Source organism: Gobius niger, assembly GCF_951799975.1.
Source record: "Gobius niger genome assembly, chromosome: 16".
Lineage (NCBI taxonomy): Eukaryota > Metazoa > Chordata > Actinopteri > Gobiiformes > Gobiidae > Gobius > Gobius niger.
In genome coordinates, this window is record NC_136867.1 from 17,523,558 (window position 1) to 17,547,806 (window position 24,249).

General features: G+C 39.9%; 2 protein-coding genes across 4 annotated transcripts in view; both read left to right on the top strand.

Annotated features, from left to right (window-relative positions):
- Positions 1-14,183, top strand: part of galnt16 (UDP-N-acetyl-alpha-D-galactosamine:polypeptide N-acetylgalactosaminyltransferase 16) — a 39,812-nt gene extending 25,629 nt beyond the window's left edge. The window contains exons 7-15 of the mRNA XM_079573320.1: positions 4,230-4,317; positions 4,663-4,747; positions 5,044-5,147; positions 6,900-7,026; positions 7,575-7,667; positions 7,963-8,046; positions 8,793-8,919; positions 9,585-9,701; positions 12,502-14,183. Of these exons, the coding sequence (XP_079429446.1) occupies positions 4,230-4,317; positions 4,663-4,747; positions 5,044-5,147; positions 6,900-7,026; positions 7,575-7,667; positions 7,963-8,046; positions 8,793-8,919; positions 9,585-9,701; positions 12,502-12,645 (969 nt within the window). The 3' untranslated portion in view covers positions 12,646-14,183. The remainder of the gene's footprint in view (positions 1-4,229; positions 4,318-4,662; positions 4,748-5,043; positions 5,148-6,899; positions 7,027-7,574; positions 7,668-7,962; positions 8,047-8,792; positions 8,920-9,584; positions 9,702-12,501) is intronic.
- A 4,216-nt stretch (positions 14,184-18,399) lies between these two features.
- numb (NUMB endocytic adaptor protein) overlaps positions 18,400-24,249 on the top strand; it is a 59,645-nt gene continuing 53,795 nt past the window's right edge. For all 3 annotated transcript variants that reach the window (XM_079573318.1, XM_079573316.1, XM_079573317.1), the window contains exon 1: positions 18,400-18,575. The gene's annotated coding sequence lies outside the window, so the exon portion shown is untranslated. The remainder of the gene's footprint in view (positions 18,576-24,249) is intronic.

Below are 24,249 nucleotides of genomic sequence, written 5' to 3' on the forward strand. Positions count from 1 at the left end.
CCGTCTGAATTTGAAGCCATGCTGGGCTCGGCAATCAGTGTACTGGAAACTTTAGGACAGGACACAGGGGAACACCCATGGGGACTGAACCTGGTGGTGCAGTCCTCGGGCGTTGAGCTTGGAAACGTCTGCTGTCCTGAAAAATAACAAGCATGATTTGTGTTTTATGTAAATAGACGATGTAAATTAAATAAATACCACATATACATCTCATTATCTCAGTCATATATAGTTTAATTATTATGCTACCAACGCTAACTTAGGGATATGTGCATGCTGTCGTCTGCTAAGCATCAGCAAACAAAACACTTCAGCCACTAATCTAATTCATTTACACTCAAAAGTCACAAGAAGCTCCTTTTAAATAACCTTAACCCTTTAAAATATACTTACGTCTGGTACTCCAGCGACGTCCAGCGTCCCTGGGCCAGGATTTGCTCATGATGATGACGGATCACATCTGAAACACACAAAAAAACATTTGTTTTTACAAATTTACATCCACCTAAATGCTTCCAGCCAAAGAATGCTCAAAGATACTCACCAAACACTCGCAAAAAGCACAAAAATTAAGGAAAATGAAGAAATGCATTCAGAGAGCTTGAAAAATGTCCCCCAAAGGTTTGTTTACACTGCAGGACTGCAGTTCTGTGTTGTGTGACACAGGAAGGAATGAAACCTAAATGGAACTATGCGGAGCGCTGTGTTCTTCCATTACCTGGCAACAGATGATGTCATGCTGCAGGTCAGAGGTCACATGATTTGAATTCTAAATTTGAATTATACACCATACATACACTATACACAAACTAAACAACTAAACAAACATTTCAAACTGTGTGAAAACCGTGCACTAATAACTTTGCCAGTTAGGGCAGCACAAGCAGTTAGCGCTTGTGATTCACAACAAGAAGGTTCCCTTCCCGAGTCGAACGGGAGTTGTTCTCCCTTGTGTCCTTTTGTGTAGGTTTCCTCCAGGTGGTTTCCCTACCACTAAAACATGTACAATAGGTGAATGCTCCATCCAGGCAATACTGACAATCAGCCTGGCTCCACATCTGGAGATGGGTCCCCAAGCGGCCACTGCTCCTCACGGGTTCCCCAGCGGCATCGAAGGATGGGACGATAAAGTATACCTTAACCTTACTTGGCATGGGTGTTTTGTGAATCCTGACCTCTAAAGTAGAGCCACTAAGAACTATGGAGTTAGTTGCAAATTCTTTTTAATAAATTAACCAATGGAGATTTAAAAAATATATATTATTTTCACAATGTATTTAAAGACATGGTTGCCTGTACAGATATGATTCTCAAACATTCAAAATATGGGGAAATGGTCATTATCGGCCATAAATCTGCACATGCAAGTTTGCTAAACGGCTGATATTCAAGTGTTCTGTCTTGATTAAAATTTTTGCAAAAAGCCTTTTGATTTGGGTCAGTCCTAGTGCCTTTTTAAATTCACTGTTACCATGGAAATCCGCCGTGTGGCCTTTCTGTGTGGAGTTTGCATGTTCTCCCCGTGTCTGTGTGGGTTTCCTCCGGGCACTCCTGTTTCGCCTTTCACCAAAAACATGTACAATAGGTCAGGATGAATGAGTGTGTGTTTGAGAGTGCAAGGGACAACGATGAGAAATTAGCCTGGCGCCGCAATCCAACGTGTTTACGTGCTTGTATCCATGTATGTTCATTAACATGCACTGTCCCGAACAAATATACAAATAAATAAATAAACTAAAAACTGTATCAAAAGTGGAGAAAAAATGCCGTGGAACAACATTAGCTGCCAAGTCACTACTGGCAGACGAGGACACAGTAGTGTTCAAATGTTTATAATATAAACAATAACTGTATTTTACCCTTAGTTTATTATGTATAAAACCCGCTGCAAATCCCATGATGCTTAGCGATATGACATCATGATCCTGAGGCAAAGGTGGGTAGAGTAGCCAAAATATTGACTCAAGCAGAAGTAAAAGATTGTGGCCCAAATAATTACTCAAGTAAGCGCAGAAAAGCATTTGGAGTGGAGAAAATGTTACTTGAGTACTGTGAGTAATGAGTACTCACAGTGAGTAATGAGTACTCACAGTGAGTAATGAGTACTCACAGTGAGTAATGAGTACTCACAGTGACTGATGTTTCAGTCGTTGACATAAATTATAAGAAACAAAACATAAAATCATATGAAAATCGTAATATTCATTTTTAAGTCTCCAGATGTTCATTAGTAAAACGTGTGATTCGTGTCAGATGAGAGAGTGATGTGAGTGTTGCATCGCCTAAAATTGTAATTACAATACTTACCCACTATACTAAGCAGTATTTTTGCACTAACCACTCTGCCACAGCACATCCTTTGATCTTGTCCTGGCCATTGAAGATGGGAATATCGAGCCTGTCAGAGGCGGCTATGTTACAAAGCCATCACAGTTGATTAACAAGAGCGCAGTCAGATGGAGGAGCTGTGAATTACGACTGACCTCCGTGCACTCAAACGCCCCACGCACAGATCTAATACAAACTGGATGAGTCACTGCGGTTCAGGGTCGAGGAGAGAGCAGGCAAATACAAACAGGGTCCTCAGAGCAAATGGCAGTGTGTTGAGTGAGATATAGTCCTGGTTTAGTTCCTGTTCAGTCTTTGTTTGTTCTTCATTCTTTTGTCTTGGTTTAGTCCTGTCAGTCCCTGCACAGTCCTAATTTAGTTCTGGTTAAGTCTAACTCCATTTCATGTTATATAATGTTTTCTGATTCCAACATGACAAACTTGTATGGCAACGTTCAATTTATGTAACATTTGTTCTGGTTTTGTTCTACTTGAGTCCTAGTTTAGTCCTAAAGGAGTTCAAGTCTTTATTTGTCTGTTGTGTTTGTATTTTCGATGGTTCATCCTCAGATTCCTTTGTGTAGTGTTGCCACATGCTGAGATTTGAATTGATTTCGTCTACAGTTCTTCCTACTGCATCTTGTTTTGTCTTTCTACAAAAACAAATTGATGAAACACTCACACTGAGCACCAGAAAAATAGATCGCAAAGGACACAGGAAACATCCAGCCTCCAAGTCTGTAGTTATTTCAATATTGATTCAGAATGATGCCAGAAAATAAACTTCTTTGTCTGATTGTGGTGGACAATATGAATTGGGAGCTTGAGAAAGGGATGTTTTAGCGAATGCAGACTTGTGTCGGATGACTCCACTCTCAAATTATTTTGCAAATTCATTGGGAAATCATTTGCGAGGGTCATTCATATCCATTAGATCACAAAGCCTCATCAAAAGCACTATACAAGCCTGCAGAGAGTTTCACTTCCTGCATCAATTTGGCAGAACAATATCCGCCCTCCACATCACTGCCTGACAGATCACTGTCTTCACCTTTGTAGTCATAATTAGTACAGTTTTGACAAACCTCCAACTTGTCGGCTTCACCAAACAACTGTGATTACAGTTTTCTCTTGAGAAGAATACAGTGCAATTACGAACTTCAGAATGTCAACACTATTAGCAGTGGTTTCATCGCTGTTCGCTCCTCTGTCGTGCACCAAAATACTCGTGTTTGAGTTGCTGCCCATGCCATATAGCAAATCTAAAAATACTTTTATGAGAGAAGTTGTAGATATTTACCCCTGCATGTATAAATTCTCTCAAGGCAAAATCGTATGATTACCTTGTGATGATGTGCTAATCTAATTTACTGGACACTTGACGCTCTGTGCGTTGATTGAATTACTTAACTTCTGTTAAGAAAAAAACATACTAATTCAGACTGAAGCAAAAGCTGATTTAATTCTGAGAATTGAAGAATTACTCATAACGGACCGGGAGATCGCGGCCCCCTTATCAAACCGAAAACACTCAGGGCCCCCCCAGTAATAATCAATTTAAAATAATTGATCATTAGTTTACAGCTGAAACAACATGTCAAATAGTAACTAGAAATGACTGCAAACTAAAAACAGTTTTAAAAGTAGCAAATACTAATACACCTCCTTTCAAAATCAATGTATGTTTTGGGGGGCCCCTGCATTGCCTGTGAGGTCCCCCAGGGGAACGACTGCTTATACAGTTTACTTAATTAGCAAAAGTTTTTATTCCAATGTGAAATAAAAATGCTTAGATTTTAGTGAAAAGTTTAACCCACCGTGATTTTCTTTTAGACTAAATGATGAAATCCCTTCATAGTTTTCTTAATATTTACTTTTGTTTGCTCTTGTGTTCTGTGCAGGACCACACCAGAGTAGTGAGCCCCATCATTGATGTCATCAGCCTGGATAACTTCGCCTACCTGGCTGCCTCTGCCGACCTGAGAGGAGGTTAGTCTCTCACGCACATGTTATCTTAAACATACAGGAAAGGCTGATGAAGTAGGAGAAACTAATTTTTGTATTACATCACTTGGAGACTTACCAAAGTATACTCTCATATGATTTGAAGCGCAATATTTTCCCAGTGCGGATTATTTCTTGGCAACAGTAGGGACCATGTAGATTGTAGACAGCACAGGCCACACACTATAAGCCATTGGAATAAAACAACAATGTGGTGGAGGCGAGTTACCTTGTGTACGAAATATAAATAAAGCCTTGTGTACGCGGTATAAATAAAGCCTTGCCTTGCCTTGGTGTCATGTTGAGGCCTTTGCTTCTGCTTGTTTCCAGGGTTTGACTGGAGCCTGCATTTCAAATGGGAGCAGATTCCCATCGAGCAAAAGATGGCCAGGAATGACCCCACACAACCCATCAGGTACAGCCGCGTTTGTCGCTAAATATGGACACGGCTATTTGTCACTTCACTACTTTTAGTCCATAATTAAAGCCAAATAGTAAAAACAGTTACAGTTGTCAGCCTCTATCCTATCTTTCTTCAGTGTAAATCTTTTGTTATTATGTCACTATTATAGAAATCCATAGCAATTCAGAACTCACTGATCTAAACTGAATCACGTGCATGAGATTAAAACATTCTCTTTGTGTGATTAAACGCTGTGTTGTACCATAAGATTCCTGTGTAGTTAATCTGACTTTTCTCTCTAACTTTAGGACTCCGGTGATCGCTGGAGGGATCTTTGTGATGGACAAAAGTTGGTTCAATCACTTGGGTCAATACGACACGCACATGGACATCTGGGGAGGAGAGAACTTCGGTGAGAAACATCTACTTTTCATTTTGTATTTATTATATGGATATGTAGGCTACTCCAGGGATGTTCCGCTTGATCTTCCAGCAAGCACACAGCTGGGATTTTATCGGACAAAATAGAGTAAAATATTCATGCTTAGGTGTTGCAATGTGCGTCAAGGTCTAAGAAAGTGAAGCGCTATGAGCCACTGATTTTTTTTTTCTTCGATGAGATATAACGTTAAGGATGGAATAAATGTGGCTGTTGAGAGAAACTTTTGCGAAGTATTGGCGTTTCTTTAAATCCCTAATGATATGTGAGTGTTATAGCAATGTTGTTTTTGCAGATACTCTGGTATACAAGCAGGTACGGGCAACCGGTCACAAAAAAATATTATTCTGCTTTTTGAGTTGGCATCTGCCTGTGCACAGTAGCTATATGGAGGAAAAGGTGGTACATTGGAAGTACACAGTATAGATAGTTTTGATTGACGTACCTATATAGCCCAGTACTGAGGTCGCCTGGCTGGTACCGCTGGTCTTGTCTTACCATCTCGATTTTGGGGCCAACATTCCCCGCGTTCTCCTCCACTGACGGGTCCGACATCAAGCCTTCAATTCCCACTCCAATCCTAACCCGAAATATACGGAGCTACGCAGCTAGGAAACATAGCTAGAAGATGTGCCGCTTCAGCTCATTTGTTGTGTTTTTGAGTGGGTTCTTTCTGATGAGAATATGCAAGAGCAGAGCCCAGACATTTGTTTAACTTGAGTACACAGTGCTTCAGACAGTGCAGGAATGTTTACCTGCTATCCTTACAAGCAAGCGGTACCATGGCACTTGCCTAGTGTTTTGACCTCCTAGACCTAGAATGTCACATGAACACTATTTATACAGTACATCACTTTTAGTATAAGGTGCTCTGCAATCTAAACTATCAGTTGTAGTGCTACTTTATATGCATTTACTTAAAGGGGCTAGATGCAAGTATGGCATTTTATTCTCACTACTGCCACCTCAGGTCATACGTGTAACTGCACCTTCTATATTAAGCTCGTGCATGACAGCAATTCGACCCGAAGTAACTATTTGAGTGACAGTGCAGGATTTTAGAGGCAGTTGTGGTGAACAGGTCTGGGCTTATTCTACACCTTAGGACATGGCTGGAACATGTAGGGGGAGGAAAATACATAATTTTACAATTTTTAAACTCCGTATAGTCTCTTATCTAAAGCTAACATCTGTTTTAAACCTCCTTGTTGACACAATGAGGCCTTCGCTACATAAAATACAAGTGTTTTTTCTGCTTTTATCAGAGCATTCTATCTGATTTGCTTTTAGATACAGCTAGGGTCAAGTAGTGCTCTAGTAAAAGTGTCCTTGATATCTGAAAGGCAGCGCAGACATTAATCTGCACCTGAACATCCGTCAAAGAGATTTATGTGCCGAGTTGCAAGATACAGCCTGATAGTGCTTCCAAACTGAGGTGGTATATGCAGTATTTTGCTGTTGTGCTGACCCTGGTTGTAGACTCAGCTTTAGATCTGGTTTAGTTCTTTTATATTCCTGTTTTAGTCAAGGGTTGGTTTTGTTTAGGTCTTGGTTTTGCTTTTAAGTGTCTAAGATTGTCTCCCTTAGTAGACATTATTTGCCTAGCCCATGTTTTTTGTTATATATACTGTATATTGGAGTTGTGTGGCTCCTGATTTGGCCAATTAGATTCTACTAAAGGTCGTTGGGTTTTGACTACTTTGCTGTCCATCCCATGTGCGGCAGAGCTGTCTTTCCGTGTGTGGATGTGCGGAGGGAGCCTGGAGATCTTGCCCTGTAGCAGAGTGGGCCACGTCTTCAGGAAACGACACCCGTATGATTTCCCAGAAGGCAACGCTCTCACCTACATCAAGTGAGTCCAAAACACAACAGTGGTTATGAACTGCCAAGAGCCATAATCTGCTAATCAGCCCTCCATCTCACACGGCACATGAGGAGGATTAGCGCAAATTAGAGTGCGGCCGGGGAACACTACACCTGGGTGGAAGCAGTTAGTAACACAAAAACAAATTACAAAATCAGAAACAGGTTTACAGTGACGTATGTAAATCAAGATATATCGAGAAGAGAGAATACCTTACCCTACCTTATAAAACTTAGCCAATAGACTGTGTTAGACGAAGAGTTCCGTGTTAGTAATACTGAGCAGAAATTTAAAATGATGATCTAAAATGTATGTCTGACAAACATGCATGTAGTCATCACATCTGGTATTGAAACATTGGTCTGTCCACTTGAAAGCGGGGAGAAAAGTTGCCCTGAAAATATTGTGAAAAGTTTCAGCATAAAAATAACATATAAGAACATGCTGTGCAGATACAGGATGTAATTTGTGCCTGTTCTCGTCACTGGGGTCATATATAATAAAGTATAATTCCTGTTTGTCTGTGCGTCTGACAGAAACACTCGCCGAGCCGCTGAGGTGTGGATGGATGAATACAAACAGTATTATTACCAGGCTAGACCGTCAGCCCAGGGCAAGGCTTACGGCAGGTCTGTAAAACAATAACTTCTACACTTCATCTTCATTACTATTGGTTTGACAAATAGAAATGTCCACCAGTGCTTACTGTTTTATGCAATGATATTGTGATCTGATGGTATTTGCTAAAACAATATTAATAAGTTACAAAAGCTCATTTGACCTATCGTTCGCTGTCTCTGTGGAAATTGAATGTTTTCTCAGAAAGTAGCTGGATAATGTTAAAATAAACAACACAATTAGAAGCATCAAAACACTAATTTTTTATCTGTCTAAGTAACATGTTTTATTCATATTTCTTTTCAGCGTCACAGACCGTGTGACTCTCAGGAGGAAGTTGAACTGTAAACCTTTCCGTTGGTACATGGAGAACGTCTATCCTGAACTCAGGTACAGTGCCTGGGACTAGGATCCGGCTAAATGAAGCAGTATCCATATCACAACAAGCCACAATATATTGGCACATCACTGAGGTCTTCCTTCTGACTAAGATTTACAATTTTTTTTTGCTAAAAACAGCCTCAAACAAAAACACATGCCAAGCTTGGCTTCAGTTTTGTCATGATTCATATTTAGCTCCATTTTAGCCTTTTTAAGTCGTCTTTTGACATTGAAAAAACAGATATCTTGTTCTATGTTTAAATGTAATCGTTCATACTGTGTTGAAATGGTTTAATAAAATATTGCAATAATATTATCGTCGCAATATTCAAGACAGATGTTGAATATCGGACATTTTTCTCAGCCGTATTAGGTGCTTAAATAACTCAGTTCATCATTTTTTTCTACTGCAATATACAGAACTCTTTTCTTTCATAATCTGAATATAAGATGTGAAAGTATTGATAATGGTGTGAAATAAATAAACAGTTTTTTTTATGTGAGAAAATGTGATTCTAATGATCTGTGTGATTTTTAGAGCAAATTCACAACCTATCTTTACATCCATTATCCTTTGTTTCCAAATGACTTTAGTCTCTTCTTCTGCTGTAACTGTATATTTGTATAAGCAGTCCTATTAGCGCTCATTATTTAGCGCAGCTCAGTTTCACCGTGGGCCAGCCAGCCTATCTCTCCCATCTGGTCCTTATTGGTGTAACGCGAGCCCTCATTGGCTTGTGTGCTTTGCTCCCCAGGGTCCCGGAGCAGGAGGCCGTGTCCAGTGTGCTGAGACAGGGCGGGCTGTGTCTGGAGAGCCGGGGTGTGGAGGGGCTCGGGCTGGGGGAGTGCAGGGGCATCGGAGCCAACAGACCGCAGGCACAGGTCAGGAGCGTCTGTGCTGATGCCGATCGCATAGTACACAGGAGACTGGGTGACAATGGAGAGTCTTTATGTTTAGAGCAGAGTTCTCCAGCCTTTTGGGTGTAACTTGTGTGAAGCTGATACTTTACAACAAAGAAAACCACTTAATTTTGTCTCTTTATGCTGTATTTGTAACATGCTCAGAACTAAAAGAAAACGTAATGTATGTAATTGTACAAAATGATAGGCACAAATACAATACAATACAATACAAATAAATCCATAAATAATAATCACCAAAACACTTTTCTGGCATTCTGTGTTTGACCAAAGTGCCTTCGAACTTGGGTGTGGTGACTTACAGTAAATGTAAGATATTTCTCCCCATCACATCATCGTTTCTCATTTTTTTACCGAATCTAGAGCCCCGTTAAGTCTTTGAGTTGATTGTAAATCTCTTAAAGAATGAGAACACAAAGCCAAGTTCAAATCAAATAGTTTCATTGTCAGAGTAAAACTATGGAAAGTGGCTGCACAGAAATAATTGTTTTGGCCGTTTTTCACCGTTCTACATTGCATGCTTTTATGAGGTGACTTTGCTCGTAAAACCCATTGTTTTTTACTTAAAATGGTGCACAGTATTGTTCTGACTGTTACAACGTTTTCTTTGTCACTGAATGCTGCAGAGATGGGAGTTGATCGAGCCACTGATTCGGCAGCAAGATCTGTGTCTCGCCATCACAGCCTTCACCGCCGGATCAAAGGTCAAAATGGAGCCGTGCAACTCCAAAGAGCCCAGACAGGTGATGGTCGATTGTAATTACCCATAAACATGAATTAAACATCAGCTTTTGTTCCACTAACTTTATAAGAAAGCATTTTTTTTCCAGTGTGCAGATACAGATGGTTCAAAATGAGTTTCTGTCAATGTATATGTTTAGGCTATACAGTGTTTCTCATGTAATGTAAAAAATGTTTGCTCATACCAGACCTTAAAGGGATATTTCAGGATTTTTGACATAGGCCCTCATTTCCTAGTTTTCCAGACTGTTGTTTATTTCTGAGATTTTTTATTTTTATTTAATTCATGCAGTCCTTATATTTGAAGAGTTTAGTGGTGCTAGGCTAGTGCTAGGCTAGCGCATGTCTATGGTAACTAGTAGCCTGCATTAAAAACCTCTTCAAAATCATCGGGTAGTCCTCCAAACGTTGCCATATCTGATTTGTAAAAAGGTTCTTTTGTGAATTCCACGTGTAGTGATGCCGGCCGCAGGTAAACAAACTACTGTAGATCCGGTAACTATGCAGATCACTCCGCCGCTGCGTAGTTTACAACCAGGAAGCTGATGCTGCTCAAATACAAGTTCTTCTAATTGCAAAATGGTTATATTTCAAAAATGATTCAGTCAACACAGACATTTATATGGGTAGTCTTGTGTTATAAGTGATTTGCCTCAGGTGCACTCTGTTTGGGTCAGACTGTTTTTAATGGAAGCTACTAGTTACCATAGACATGTGCTAGCCTAGCACCACTAAACTCTTCAAATATAAGGATTGCATGAATAAAAAAAAAAGAACACTGGATAACTAGGAAATGAGGCCCTTTAAACTTACTTCATATGATCAACGTCCAACGCCCTTCACTAACATTCACATACAATGCAAATATGTTGATTAAAATAAAGATTTTGGTCATCTTTCCAAATTCCAACTATAAAACTTGGCACACAGTTAGTTTAATCACCAAGTAAACAGTTCTAGTTTCATCCACCGTTGAGAATGTTTTTAGAATGAGCTTGTGTCATCTCATTCAGTCACACATTTGTAAGTAAGCTTTGACAGATGCTGAGCAGACTGGCTGTGTTTGATGCCAGCAGATATCCATAGTCAATAACTATATTATCATCTTCGAAACATGCAATTTTCAATGCCAAAGTCCATTTTGATTAAGCTCTAGTCTAACACTTCACCCGACCATTCCCCTTCCTCATTTGCCTCTGAAATAATATTAAAATCTTACTATACTTGACTTGTTTTTGACTCTGAGCTTTAGTTTAGACATTGACGAGTGACTTATTAAGCAAAAACATATGTGTAGACCAATGAGTGCATTCAGGACAGTTGCCAGGACGTCCCATCCTCCCCTCCTTTCGGCCCTCTGTAGTCCGTTGAGGCTTCTTTGGGACAGTGCCCATTGACCAATTTTTAGGGAAAGCTATTTGCCTTTTTTCTGCCCTTAAAGAGTATTTCTTGTTTGACTTTGCTTTTGAAAAATGCGGAAATGCGAATACTCCCAGAACAGTGAATGATTAATGACAGTACTTTCCTTAAAAGCACTTAAGGAGAAGATTGATCTGTTTTCGAAAATTGACATAGTATTAAAAAAAACTCCAGCCTCAAGGTTCACAAGTCGTAGCTTAATGGATTTTGTCAGTAAAAGTTTGTCTTTTTAGTGTTGAATTAAAGGGCTTCTTCAGGATTAGGTGCACCTAATATTGAAAAATGACCTCCTTTTGCACACTGTTTCTAAACTAAATCTTTATCAATACACTTAAAACTCAGGGCTTTTTAGTTGAAATAAATGGAGTTGTTAATTCCTCTCTGTGCAATTGGCCGCTCTTTGCTGTTTCCACTGTGAGTTGATCTCTCATTTGATTAGAGCAATTTAGAAGTGACTCAGCCATTACTCACTGTAACACAGACCTGCTGCGCTGATCACAACAGGAACTGTGTGAGGGAAGATGTTCCTCCAATATCTGAGCTTTAATTAGAGGTGCAGAGAGAGTCACTAAATTTGTGCATCGTGTGGAGCAATTACAGGTAGAAACTATTGTATTATTTATACAGAGGGCTGATTATTTTTGATAGATTTGTTTTTTCATGTCTGACTAAGCCCACAGTTGAAGAACTGAAGCCACCTGATCTCATCAGCTCAGGGAGGCACTGCTGGATGGTCCTGAGTACATCCAGGAGGGGAGACAGTGTTGATGATTGCCCTTCTCCCTAAAAAGAAACCTAAAACAACAACACTGATTAGTACTACTTCTTAACCTCTTAACCCCCACTTTAATCAAGAACATATTCTCCAATTCAGCTTTACCCAAATCTAAAAGCTTGGTTCTAGAAGGCTAAGATCCAGAAAATATCACCACATTTTTGTCACATTTTCTCTTTCTCTTTTTGCCAAGGGTTTTTTGTTGTTGTGTTTTTGTTGCTTTTTCATCCCTTTTTTTGGTTGCTTTTTCCCCCGTCATGTTTGTGTCATTTTTCTGTGGTGTTTTTGTGGTTCTTTTGTGGCTTTTTTTGCCTTATTTTTTTCCACTTTTTCTTTTGCGTTTCCGGCACATTTTTGTTGCTATTTTGATGCTGTTTTCAAGAAGCTTTTACATTTTGGTAAAGCTGAACTGGAGAAAATGTGCACGTTTTAGGTGGTGTTACGAGGTTAAACAATTTGCATTACATAACAAAAATGTTTCTCATCATGCATTCATTTTTGTAAGTGTTTTTATGTCCGAAACATCTTTGAACCACAGTATCGTCTCACTGTATCCTCTCTACACTGACCAATATCAAACGTGCATTTCTTGTGTGCTCCTGTTGCAGAAGTGGAAGCCCAAAGGCGCGGCCCTCCAGCACATGGTCAGCGGCCTGTGTTTGGACAGCCAGAGCCCCACCAGTCCCCCCGTCATCATGCAGTGTCGCCCCCAAGTGGCTAGTCAGATCTGGGAGCCCCAAATCATCACCTGATCCACCTGAGCCACTGCAGGACATCCTGGGTCAGTCTGAGAGGAGGGGTGCAAAGGCGAGGACTCGAAATTGGACTAAAGCTGGACTCGGGAGGTCTGTGAAATTGAACTCGAAGGATGATTTGGCTGCAAGCTGTACTTCTGTGATGTCAACTTCCTGCTCATCGTGCTGCTGACAAGACAAACATGTTGCTCAAAACATTTTAAGGCCTTGAGAATAAATCTTCAGGCCACTTTTGTACAGAGCATCATCCTCTGAGGTGCTGCTGTCATCTCCAGAGCTTTTCACTGAACTGTTGCACATTTCACTTTTGTTTTTTTGGGGGGGGGGTTTGTGTGTGTCTGTCCTGGTCACCAATTTGTGCAAAAATGATGAAGTATGTGATCATGTGAACTGACAAGTGATTCTCAGAAGCAGAATGACAAGGCAACACACTACAAATACCATACTTTGAAGACTCTTATCTTGATTGAGCCACTCTGTTTCATTCTAGGTGTATTCTGCTACATCGCTGGAGCAAATAAATTGTTGTATGCTCCAAAAAACAAACAAAAATGCTTTGGATGTTCGTCCAGACACAGACAAAGTGGAGGATAATCAAAATAAAGCACTTGGAAGAGGACCTCATGTATTTAATCCTCATTTTGGCTACCTTTAAGCAAAGCAGCATAACACCATGGAAGCGAGCTGGTGATGTCCCTCTACCATCCAACAAGTCAAATCTGCGGAGAGATGAGCCCGCTCGCATCGAATATAAACACCTGAAATAAATATTTGCCTTTTATTGCTTTGATTTGGTCAAATTTTACGCAATGTGGCTTTGAGAATGAAGTTAATGCTATGCCTTTGGTCTTACCTTATAAGTATGTGACTGAGGCGGGAGAAAAACTTTATAAGTATTGCTTTTTGATACATTTTCTCAAAATAGAAGTATGATATGAATCCTATGGCGGTCTCTGCAGATCTGTTAATAAAGGAAATTGCTAAAAAAGACGCCGTTGATAAATTGCTGCAACACCCAAGTCATCTTTTGTGATATCTATAAAACTTCTTCACTGTCTCTGCTGCTGCTATTGTATAAACGCATTGTCAGCTAAAACAGCTATTTGAGTAACTACATTCAAAACAGCCTTACTTCAATAACCCAAATATTTTTCATAGAGTGAAGATCGCCTCAAGCTGGCAAGTGCACTTCTCTGTAGCAAACATGTCGGGGTGCACTTGTTCTCGTGGCCTATCGTCGTCAGGCCGAGGCGCGTCCGGTGGCTGCGTGGACAGACTGGGACAGTGTTTATGTGTATAGCCAACCGAAACTGAGCTTTTTTTGTTTCGCTGGATATAGCAGTCCTAAAGGCACCATGCAAAGCACTGTCAGGAACATTATTTATTGTTTTGCATGGTCAGACCCAAAGAATGTTTTTTTTTTTTCTTTTTCTGTCTCTCTATTAAAGGTTTATGTAAATATTTGAAGCAGATATGGCTTGGATTTTGTGTAAAGTACTATATATGTTGTTTGAAAAATAAAATGTGGTAATAAAGAGTCCAATGTTTTTTTTCTTCTTTTTTTGTATATATTGGCAGTGTATCCTCCTGCTTATATATGTCTCTTTATTATATATCTCTTACTGTTGCTTCACCATCTTTCAAAACCAAAACACCATAACACTGATTACCACATTTTGGCTCTCTAAGTTAATAAATGCTATCTTATAACATGGTAGTTTTTAATGCATCTTGTAGCCCAGTGGTTCCCAAAGAGATGTTTTTCTAAAAATTGACACGTAAACATCTCGGGACCCTCATTGTACAAAGGTATTGCCTCTTATGCTACTTTAGGCCAGAAAAAACATCAAATTTATATTTATTTCAACTGTTTATTTTGAATAATTGAATGGATTTCACTAATTATAGACTGGTTTAAACTTAAAAGATGCTAAAAAACAGTAGCATTTTTCTTTTTGTTTCATCTTGAAATCATCTGGGGATCCCCACCCAAGGCCTTGCGACCCCCACTTTGGGAACCACTGGCCTATATCTATACTGAGCTCCCTACTTCAGTAGTTTGTAGGGAACAAGATCTATCTGTGTCAATTGCATCATTCAAGTTCAGGGTGCGCCTGAGACAAAACTCATTTGAATATAATGGACCAAAGGCAGTGGCCTAATTTAGCTCACAACAGCGATTCGAAGCCATAGAAACCAAAAGACAATAGACAGAAACACAGGGTTTCCCCAGACCTCTTAAGTAGAATCAGAACATACAAAGGTCTTCATAAGTCTGTGTAAAAACTAAATATTGTAAATGTATAATGTATGTGGGTGAACAGCCTGTTGATGATTAGGCCTGTATTTTAAGGCGAGACACTGCAGGTGAATAGGGAAAGATTTAAATGTACAGACATCAATTTGAAACTTTTACTGTAGATTACTGACATAAATGTGAGAAAAAAACATATTACATATCTGTCATTTTATGTTTTCATATAAAACCAAGGTGTTTTATGCCTAAAAATGCCCTAAATTTCTTAAATTTTTCGGCGACGAAATCTGAATAACAGATTGAGCAGATTGAGTTTTATTTTATTGATATATGAGTTACCAAGACTTTTTCAGAGGGGATTTTGGATATCTTGCTTAGTTTTAAAATAAGCTGTTATTTTTACTGGAAAAATTAGCAAGAATTAAATTTTCGCCTTATTTTTTGACATTCAAAACTCAATAAATCAGGCTAGGAATTAGATATTTAAAAACCCATCTGAAAAAATCTTCCAAATATTGTTCAGTCCAAAGCTAGAAAATTTTAAGTCTTTAGGAGCTACTGACGTGGAGATAGTGTCGCCACAATGAGACAATAAATGCATATAAATCTATGGGCAAACATTGAATCAGTGCAATATTTAAGCATGTTATTGTGAAGATTAGGTATATTTCCATCTCTGATCCCTGAAAACTGAAAAAACTAAGTTTTGCCTGTAGTGTCTCCCCTTAAATCAGGGGTGTCCAAACTTTGTTCATGGGGGGCCACATATTGGAGCATAAAGGGCCATGGGTCGGTGGTTAGTTCCACGAAACCTTCGACTAGCAGAGGTTTAAATTGTGCCTCATGCCTTTATTTATGCTTAAAACCTTAATGCCAGCTCTGTATTACAATAAAATGCTAGTTGCTAGGCTAGAATTGTGTAGAATTATTACATATTAAATAAAAAGGACCATGATAATGTGAACCGATTCAGCAAGAAGCCCAAGGGCCACCAAAAATTGGTCTGAGGGCCACATTTGGCCCGCGGGCCGCACTTTGGACACCCCTGCCTTAAATGATCCCATGTGCTATTTTTATGTCAAATGTAAATATAGGCCTATAAACAGCCAAATGGGCTTGCACGATCTCTCTATAAAATATGAATGATGTTCAAATTTTACTGCGGTATAAAGTGCTACATAATTGAACCTGCTCTTCACCACCACCAGAGGTCAGAGTGTCTCCAAAGATGAGTCAGCCCTGTCACCAGCTGTGTTTTATGAGCCTGTTGACCTTGACAGGTTGATGGATAACCATTTATTGTATAGAAGTCATAAAAGAGACTGCGCTCTGGATAATTATGTATACTGACTGAGTGAACAGGCACAATAAAAGCCGTGGAAAGGACAAGATATGTGGGTTGTGAGAGTGACAAGGAGAGAGACAGACAAGCGATTAAAAAGACACCAAAAAGAACAATAGGGCAAACAGGCTTGACAACTTTGTTACCTATGGTGCTGTTGGTTTTGTAACCTTTTCAGGTCATAAAACACGCCACACAGTAGAGCTTAGTCCTCCCAGGAGCTATGTGAGGAATGCGGCTTAATGCTGATAAACTTCTGCCCTTTTTACAAAGAGTTGGGTTTCATCATTAGGGGAATAGCCAGGTCCACTGCACAGCCCTGGGACAAAGTATTTTAGAGCATGAATATTTCAGAAATATTTCGAGATTTCAGATTATTTTTCACTAGTACAACAGAGCCTTTAAGTCTATTTCTGTCATTTGTTCACAAATGGGACAATGTGTCAAATTGAGTTGAAACTATTTACAAGCTGATGAATTGTTCAAATAAACTAGGCCTATTTCTTTTAATGCTATTACTTTTGGCAACTGCAATCATCAATGATCATTTTTAAGGCTATTATCAATATTCAAATGGATGGATGGTTCACTCTTTGTCTTTGTTAAAGCGATAGTCTGTAAGTTTAAATGTTTTGCTAGTTTAATAGATTGTGTCTACGTGACTGCCTGGGTCTGAATTTGAGGTAGCATAAGTAAAATTAGATAATAATATTTTCTTCTAAAGTCCCTCCCTTCGCTGATTTCAGCAACTTATCAAAATCCCCGGGATACCATTTTTTTTTTACCTTTCTGGGTAAAGTGGGGAGGTTTACTTTTAGATATAACTTTATCTCTCCTCACTTTGCAAATTTACAGACTATCACTTTAAATGCATCGAAATTAATCTAAAGGATTACATTTTTTTCTTGAAGACAGTATATTAAACCAAATTCAAACATATAGGAAAGATGATTGCATTTGTACTTTTGCAATTAAATAGCTTAAAGGGACACTGCGTAAACATTTTGGACTATACTGTTGCCATTAGTGCAAAACAGGCTCCTATTGACCAGCTCAACACAGAAAAATAATATTACTGCAGGGAATAATCAAAGAATGGGGTTGGATGAGGACCTAACCTATTTTAATCTCAAATTCCACTGACTTTAGTCACATCTCCATGGAGACGAGCTGGAGACGTACCCACTCCCGGTAAAGTTACAGTCATGTTGTCTTAGGAGAGCTGAGCAAAAACACATGTTCGTTTGTACATTTATGAGGTAATTGTTCAATGATGAATGATCTACCATAAAATAAATGCTAGTATTTCTATTTTATTTACAAGCAAAATTCTACGCTGTGTGCCTTTAATAAAACAATTACTTATAATCTGCAATTAGCGAAACTGTGTTTTATGACTAGGTTAAGAGATAAAAAATAAATCAATAAATGCACACACAATGATTTAATGAATAAGTACAGTGAAAGTCAGGACAGGATCCAACTTCAGAGCCCGTCCATCCATCAGTGTTAATTTCGTCGACTAAAATATTTAGTCTTAATTTTAGTCAAAGTGATATTTTTGACGACTAAAATTGGACTAAAACTAAATTAAAAGTTTCGCATGAGACTAAAACTGTGACTAAAATGTCCAGATATTTTAGTCGACTAAAATAAGACTAAATAAAAATGAAAAGGAGAGACTAAAATCATCCAAACTTCTGTTGACAGTCTGAAAGAGCCTCAGATCATGTAAATTCTCTGCCAAAGGATCAGCTCTGAGCTTTGATCATGTGGAGCAGCTCCATGAAGCAGAGGAACAAGATTAAATATGATTATAATGAATAATATCAATGCAAAGTCGACTAAATTCTTCTTAAATTTAGTCGACTAAATTCTTCTTAAATTTAGTCGACTAAATTTACTTGCAATTTTAGTCGACTAAAACTAGACTAAAATTGAAGATATTTTTTTGACTAAAGCTAAACTAAAATCAAATTACATTTTCGTCAAAAGACTAAGACTAAAACTAAATCAAAATATGTTGTCAAAATTAACACTGCCATCCATCACCGCGCGCCCCGCTCGCGCTCCCCGCTGAGGGCCAATCCTGTTCGGCTGTGCGGATCCTGGGCGGTGCGTTGCTACGGAGGAAGTTTGGTTGATTCTCCGGAGCCGCAGCCGCAGCAGTAGCCATTCAGCAGCGACGGTGAAGGGAGCGAGAGGACTGTGTCTCTACTACCAGCGCCTCTCTCTGTGGAATTTCAATTATTTCGGATCTGCTCTGGTCTCGGAGAATAAGTGACGGACTGATCGGGGCTTTTTTGCGGGTCGCAGAGGGTCGCACAGGTGAGTTTGAAAGCGCCGTGTTTTGATAATTAGCTCGTTAGCTCGCCAGGCTAAAGCTGCACTAGCCGTGTCTTCTTCTCTCGGATGCGGCACACACACACACACACACACACACACACACGCACACACTCTCACACACACACACACACACACACTCAGCCCCTGTACGCTTCCCTTCACAGACCCATCCGTAGTCACAATTACATGGCATTTTTCCTCCCCTAAAAACAAACTACACAGACTCGCCACGCGCTGTGTTTTGGTCATTTTCTCCACCCGGGCTGAGCTAAAACGTGACTTAGCTAACCCGAATCAAACGGCTAACCTGCACTTACCTGGTAACTTTGAGAGGCACGTTTCAGTGTGAACACTTCTCATCAGTTGTATGGCGTGTTAAATGTCTGTCAAGTAGTCAGTAGCCGTGGAGAAATGCTTGTCATTATTGCTCAGATGATCTCTTTAATGTCATGTCACAGTGTTGGTGAGCACCTCTTGCACATCAACTTTTGTGCTAAATGTGCCTTGAAATAGTGCGTGTTTCCTGGTTTGGATGCACAAGAAATACTATATGTGCCCCCCTTTAAATGATCACGGGCCAAGGGTTTGACTACGTGTTAATAAGGTGCTATGTTAACCATACTATGTGTCAGATTCATAGGTACTGATATGAGTCAACCAGCTTCCTTCCAAATAATGCATATGCTGTGACTCATGTTAACACATTCTGATACATTGTGATGCTTTGCTCTAGATTTGCTAACAAGCCTGGCATTTTCTTAACGTACATAGCCATGCACAACTCATTAATAGTTTGTTACACAATCGGTGTAGCGTAGTTGTGCCAATAGTGCGATTATGACTCACTTCTGCATAATTTATAGCAGTGCTTTAGGTCAGCTGCTTCAAAGTGGCAGCTTCGATCACATATTAAATCAAATTCTCAATATCTAAATGTAAAGAAGAGAGCAGCTTGTATTCTAACTCATGTCCTCAACTTGCAGCATGTTGTATGCAGTTTAAATATTGACTTTACTGGCCGCCTCGTGTGTAACATGTAATAACACCTCTTGTTTGCTGTTTCAGTATTTTCTTGGTCAACACGTCAAGCACATTACTTTTGCTATAACGTGAGGACTGGTTATCGTGAGTGAACAAACAGATTTAAAATGTGGATGAAGTTCATTTGCCTTTTGCTTAGGGCTTAAATTCCCATTCGGATTGTGTTGCCTGCAGACCACACGGGATGTACCTCCTCGACACCTTGCACGTCCTCCATTTACTTGCCATCTTTCGGAAAAACTCTTTAGCTTTATGCTTCTTGTTGTATTTAGCATAATAAAAGATAGGAGATTACAGCTCTTTTTTCCCCCTTTAGTCGTTCCTCTAGTTTATATCGGCAATACAAACACTGTACAAAACCACAATTAGCTTTCAGATCCTCATTTCTCTGGTCAACTGGTTTGCAGTTCAGAAGTTTATTTAAGGCACGGACAAGAGGACTATGAATAGAGAACTTTTAGTCTTTGAGATAGTAGAATAAATGACACCGCATGCTTTGACTATCAGGTGTGGATAATGATTATGAGGGGTCAATACAGGAAGTGTAATTCTGCCTAGTTAAAAGTCAGAATATGCCTTGAGAATATATGCTATGAGAATGACAGTTTTCAGATGCCACCGTGAGATGTCCTTACAGGCCCTGAATGGGAAGTTGTTAATCAGGTTCTTAGATTAGTGAATTTGCAGTTGCAGTCAAGCGGTACCACTACCCTTTTTTTTTTAACTGACACGACATCAAGAAGCAAAGAGGAAGGTAAAGCAAGTGTTAAGTAAATATACTATATCCCCTCTCTCTAGGCTCTCTTTGTCCATAGAGCTACTGTTGCGCTGATGCAAAAGAAAATAACGGAATAATTAAGGATAGCGCTGCTCCCATGGTGTCTTAGCATAATTTTCCATACCCCATTTACTTTACAATCCTGTAATTAAAAGACTTCCAGTATAGACCTGAGTTACTGCCATTGTGCTCCCCTCCTCTGTAGGTGTAAAGCTAATGTTGCACTTTGCTGCATTTTTCTCAGTATGTTGCAACGCTTGTTTATCTCGCCCCACAGTGCTTCAGAGCCTGTCAAAATGGCACAGTGTAGGAGCAGCCGGGCACGTCTTGGTGATTCACTTTACTGTGGGTGAAACTACCGCTGCTCTGAGCTCCGGGAGTACAGAGGGAGGCCCAGTTCTTGGCAGGGATTCGTCCGAGCAGTTAATGCAGCAGTGTGTGTAGTGATGCAACGTGGGCAGATGAAACTTCGTACTGCGAGATGACAAGAAGGCAATCAAAGACCTCTACTTTTGGACCCTGATAGTGCGGAGATAGCAAGGCATGTCAGCAGGCAGTGTTGCTCTTAGTTTGCAAAGCATGATTTAGATATTTATTAGTGCTGTTGAGTAGAGGCCTACCGATATTTGGGGATTTTAGAATATCAGCTATACGCCTATCTAGCGCCGAAAAAAGACAATACTTCCGGGAAAGTGATAGAGACGTTCATTGGAAAGAGCAAAGTCAGGGCTTTAAAACGACTCCACCCACAACTCCCTTGGCCTGGCGGGAGGTGAGAAATAAATCAAAATTTGTTGGCTTCAAGTTTGTTAAACCCAAGTTTCACTAAACCTCCGTCAATATGGACATGCTGCATGTCATATTGAAGTGCAAAATCTGGAGAAGTCAATCGTTGAGTTACCTTTAAACTCCATTTTTGTATTTTTTGTTGCAGCGCAAAATACTGCGGCTAGTAACAATATGCTAATGCTAACAACAATTAATCAAAGCTGGGACAGAAACGATGATTGGATCACGTAAAGTAATACAATAAAATCGGCCAGTGCTGGAGCGAGTATTTGTCTGTACAGGATTATAGACCAGACATTTGGAAAAATCGGTCAAAAATATCGGCCAAGCATATCGGCCAATTAACATCCCAAAATATCGGCATCGGCCTTAGAAAAACCCATATCGGTCGGCCTCTACTGTTGAGAGTTTCAAAAGTAAGTGAGAACACCCTTTTCTGTGTCTTTTTCACTATTAATAATACTCTACTTTGATCAAAGGCTCGTGAATATAAGCACTTACTTGCATTTTTCATCATAGAATTTTAACTCTTTCACATATCAGTTTTGGAGGCCAATAGAGTGACATATCGTGAATACAACCAATTGAGAAAGCAGAGGGTCGGCGTCACTTTGGCTCTCACTCAAACGGAAAGGGAATCGATTAGAGGCGACAGGAGCAGCCGATAGCCTCCGCATTCGTCTCCTCCTTTTCCCCATCTGTGCTCCAGCACGACAATTTGTCTGTGCCAGTCACCTGTCTCGTCTGCTCGTATTTGAGACATAAAAAAAAAAAAACCTTGGCTGCAGCGCTGGTGGCGGGAAATTAGTTTGGTACCATTGCTGCTCATATTCTGCCAGGTGCAGCAAGCAGGTTTTGGTGATAGAAATAGAAAAGAAGATGAGAAAAATGTAGCAATATTGCCCAAATTGAACTGAGAATCTCGTTATTTTTTCTTAAAGTGAAGGACATTTCCCAATTGTCCATTTATCTGAACATGTGCCATTATTAGACCAATCGTTTAGATAATTTACTTTATCTGTGTGCAGTTAACAGACAGTCAAGGTGATGGTTAATCCCTAGGTTGACTAGGGAGACAGAAGCCTTTGAGGATTTTTGTAATGATACCCAGCCCTGATACTAAGGTATTCTGAAGAATATGTCCCCACCTAAATCTTTTGCACAGAGTAACTAGGTCTGTGTAGTAGATCAGAGTGGATGAAGTTGGCTCCCCTGGTTTATAAGTCTCGATTGGGCTGAGCTCCAGCAGAGACAGTCCTCTTTGGTCTTGATCTCACAAGCGACTGACCCGGTTTCATTAGTCCCTAAAATAGGCCCAGGGCGCTCTGAATCTAAACCTCGTTGGTCTTTGATACTGTTTGCAGTTGACACAGCTGGTACTGAAAGAAGTTTGTACACAGATCCATCACTACAGTTTCACAATGCACAAATGTTTACACAGAATCAAGTTTATAGAGCCCTTTGTGTGCTGACACAATTTGACATGGGGTCAGTTTGTGGAAGAAATGCATTGCAGTGGTTATTTACAAGTTTGTTTGTTTTTTGGTTTGACATGAGGATGTTATTATCACACAGTTAACTTGAATTGCATACAAACCTAATTCTGATAATAGATCTTTGGTATGCCCTGGTCTATTACTATATTTATTTAACCCCAGTGGCAATCCTGCAAAGAAAAATGTCCTTAACTCCCTGTACTGGCGTAATATGGGGCTAGGCTTGTGTCCATTTGCACCTCAGTCTCATTGTTTACTTCAAACTTTTTAAAAACACACTCATAGGTGTAGCACATATTTAATATTGCTTACTGTACATACAATTGGCCTTATACAGTATTATAACTGCATCAATGCAACGCTTGTATCTTTATACTTTTCACCAGCAATGCAGCATTCGTACCTCAAGGCTATCGCCTACTGTCTGCACCCAGTGCACTGGGCTGCGTCAGCACTCATCTGAATACATGGAAAACAACAGTCTGCTCCCTCCCTGTGTGTTGTGGGGAGCGTTTTATTGCTTTGAACGCACTTCTTTTGGCGACGCCTTTTGGGACAATATCTTAAGATCCTAATTAGGTCTGAGGGGCTTTGAGCTCAGCTGCGCCTCTTCAAACTACACTAAAGCTTACGGGGAAAGGTAGGGCCGAGCGGTGTACGATTTTTTTCCTTTCCAAGAATTCTCTATGTTCCATGACACCTTGGCATATTTTCACTTATATTTTTAAACCTTTGTGAGACACATTTAAGCATTAGCAGCACAAGAAAGTCAGTGATCCTATTGTTCCCCTTGGAATTTGACTCTCGCATCTCTGCTTTAATTATGTTGTGATGTTGTCTTTATAGGTTATTAATTTGGAGCCTTTTTTTGACAATTTATAATAATATAATAAAATAGTTGTTATTAAGGCTGGGTGATGTGATGATAAAATCGAGCTGTGATCTGTTCCTTGTGACAATCTGCTATTTTGGCAGCATTTTGTGATTGTTTTTTTCTGGTTCAATCCAACTCTGCTCAGACACTTTCCCCATTCACTCGTCATATTGGTCTCCCTCCCTCATGCTGTAACTGAGTGATATGCTGATTCAACCAATCACAGTGAAGTGTAACTGTAAACTTCAGCAGTATAGATATTAGATAAAATCGAAATGGTGATCAGAACTCTGCAAAGATCATGTTTTTTTGGGTGTATTGCCCACGCAGATATGATCACAAATGGTCTACTTACTCACTCTACAGTCTCCACCATTGAAAAGTTGGAATATATTGCTCAGTCTTAGTTGAGGTCTGCTCCACAGTCGGCCTTGGTAGCATATGGATCTCGCAGCCTCCTTTTGTCTGACTGGGGCCCTGTGTAAGAGATACCTGAGCCTCCTCCAGGAACAGCTCATGCCTTATTCAGACCCATGATCTCTGCTGCCTGTAATCACACTGACCTGAGCGGGCCGACCCACTGAGGAGGGAGAGGAGGGAGATGAGGGAGAGGAGGAAACTACTGGCAAGAGTTCAGCCACGGGACGCCAGGGTGAAGGCAGTGGGGGTCATACAAGT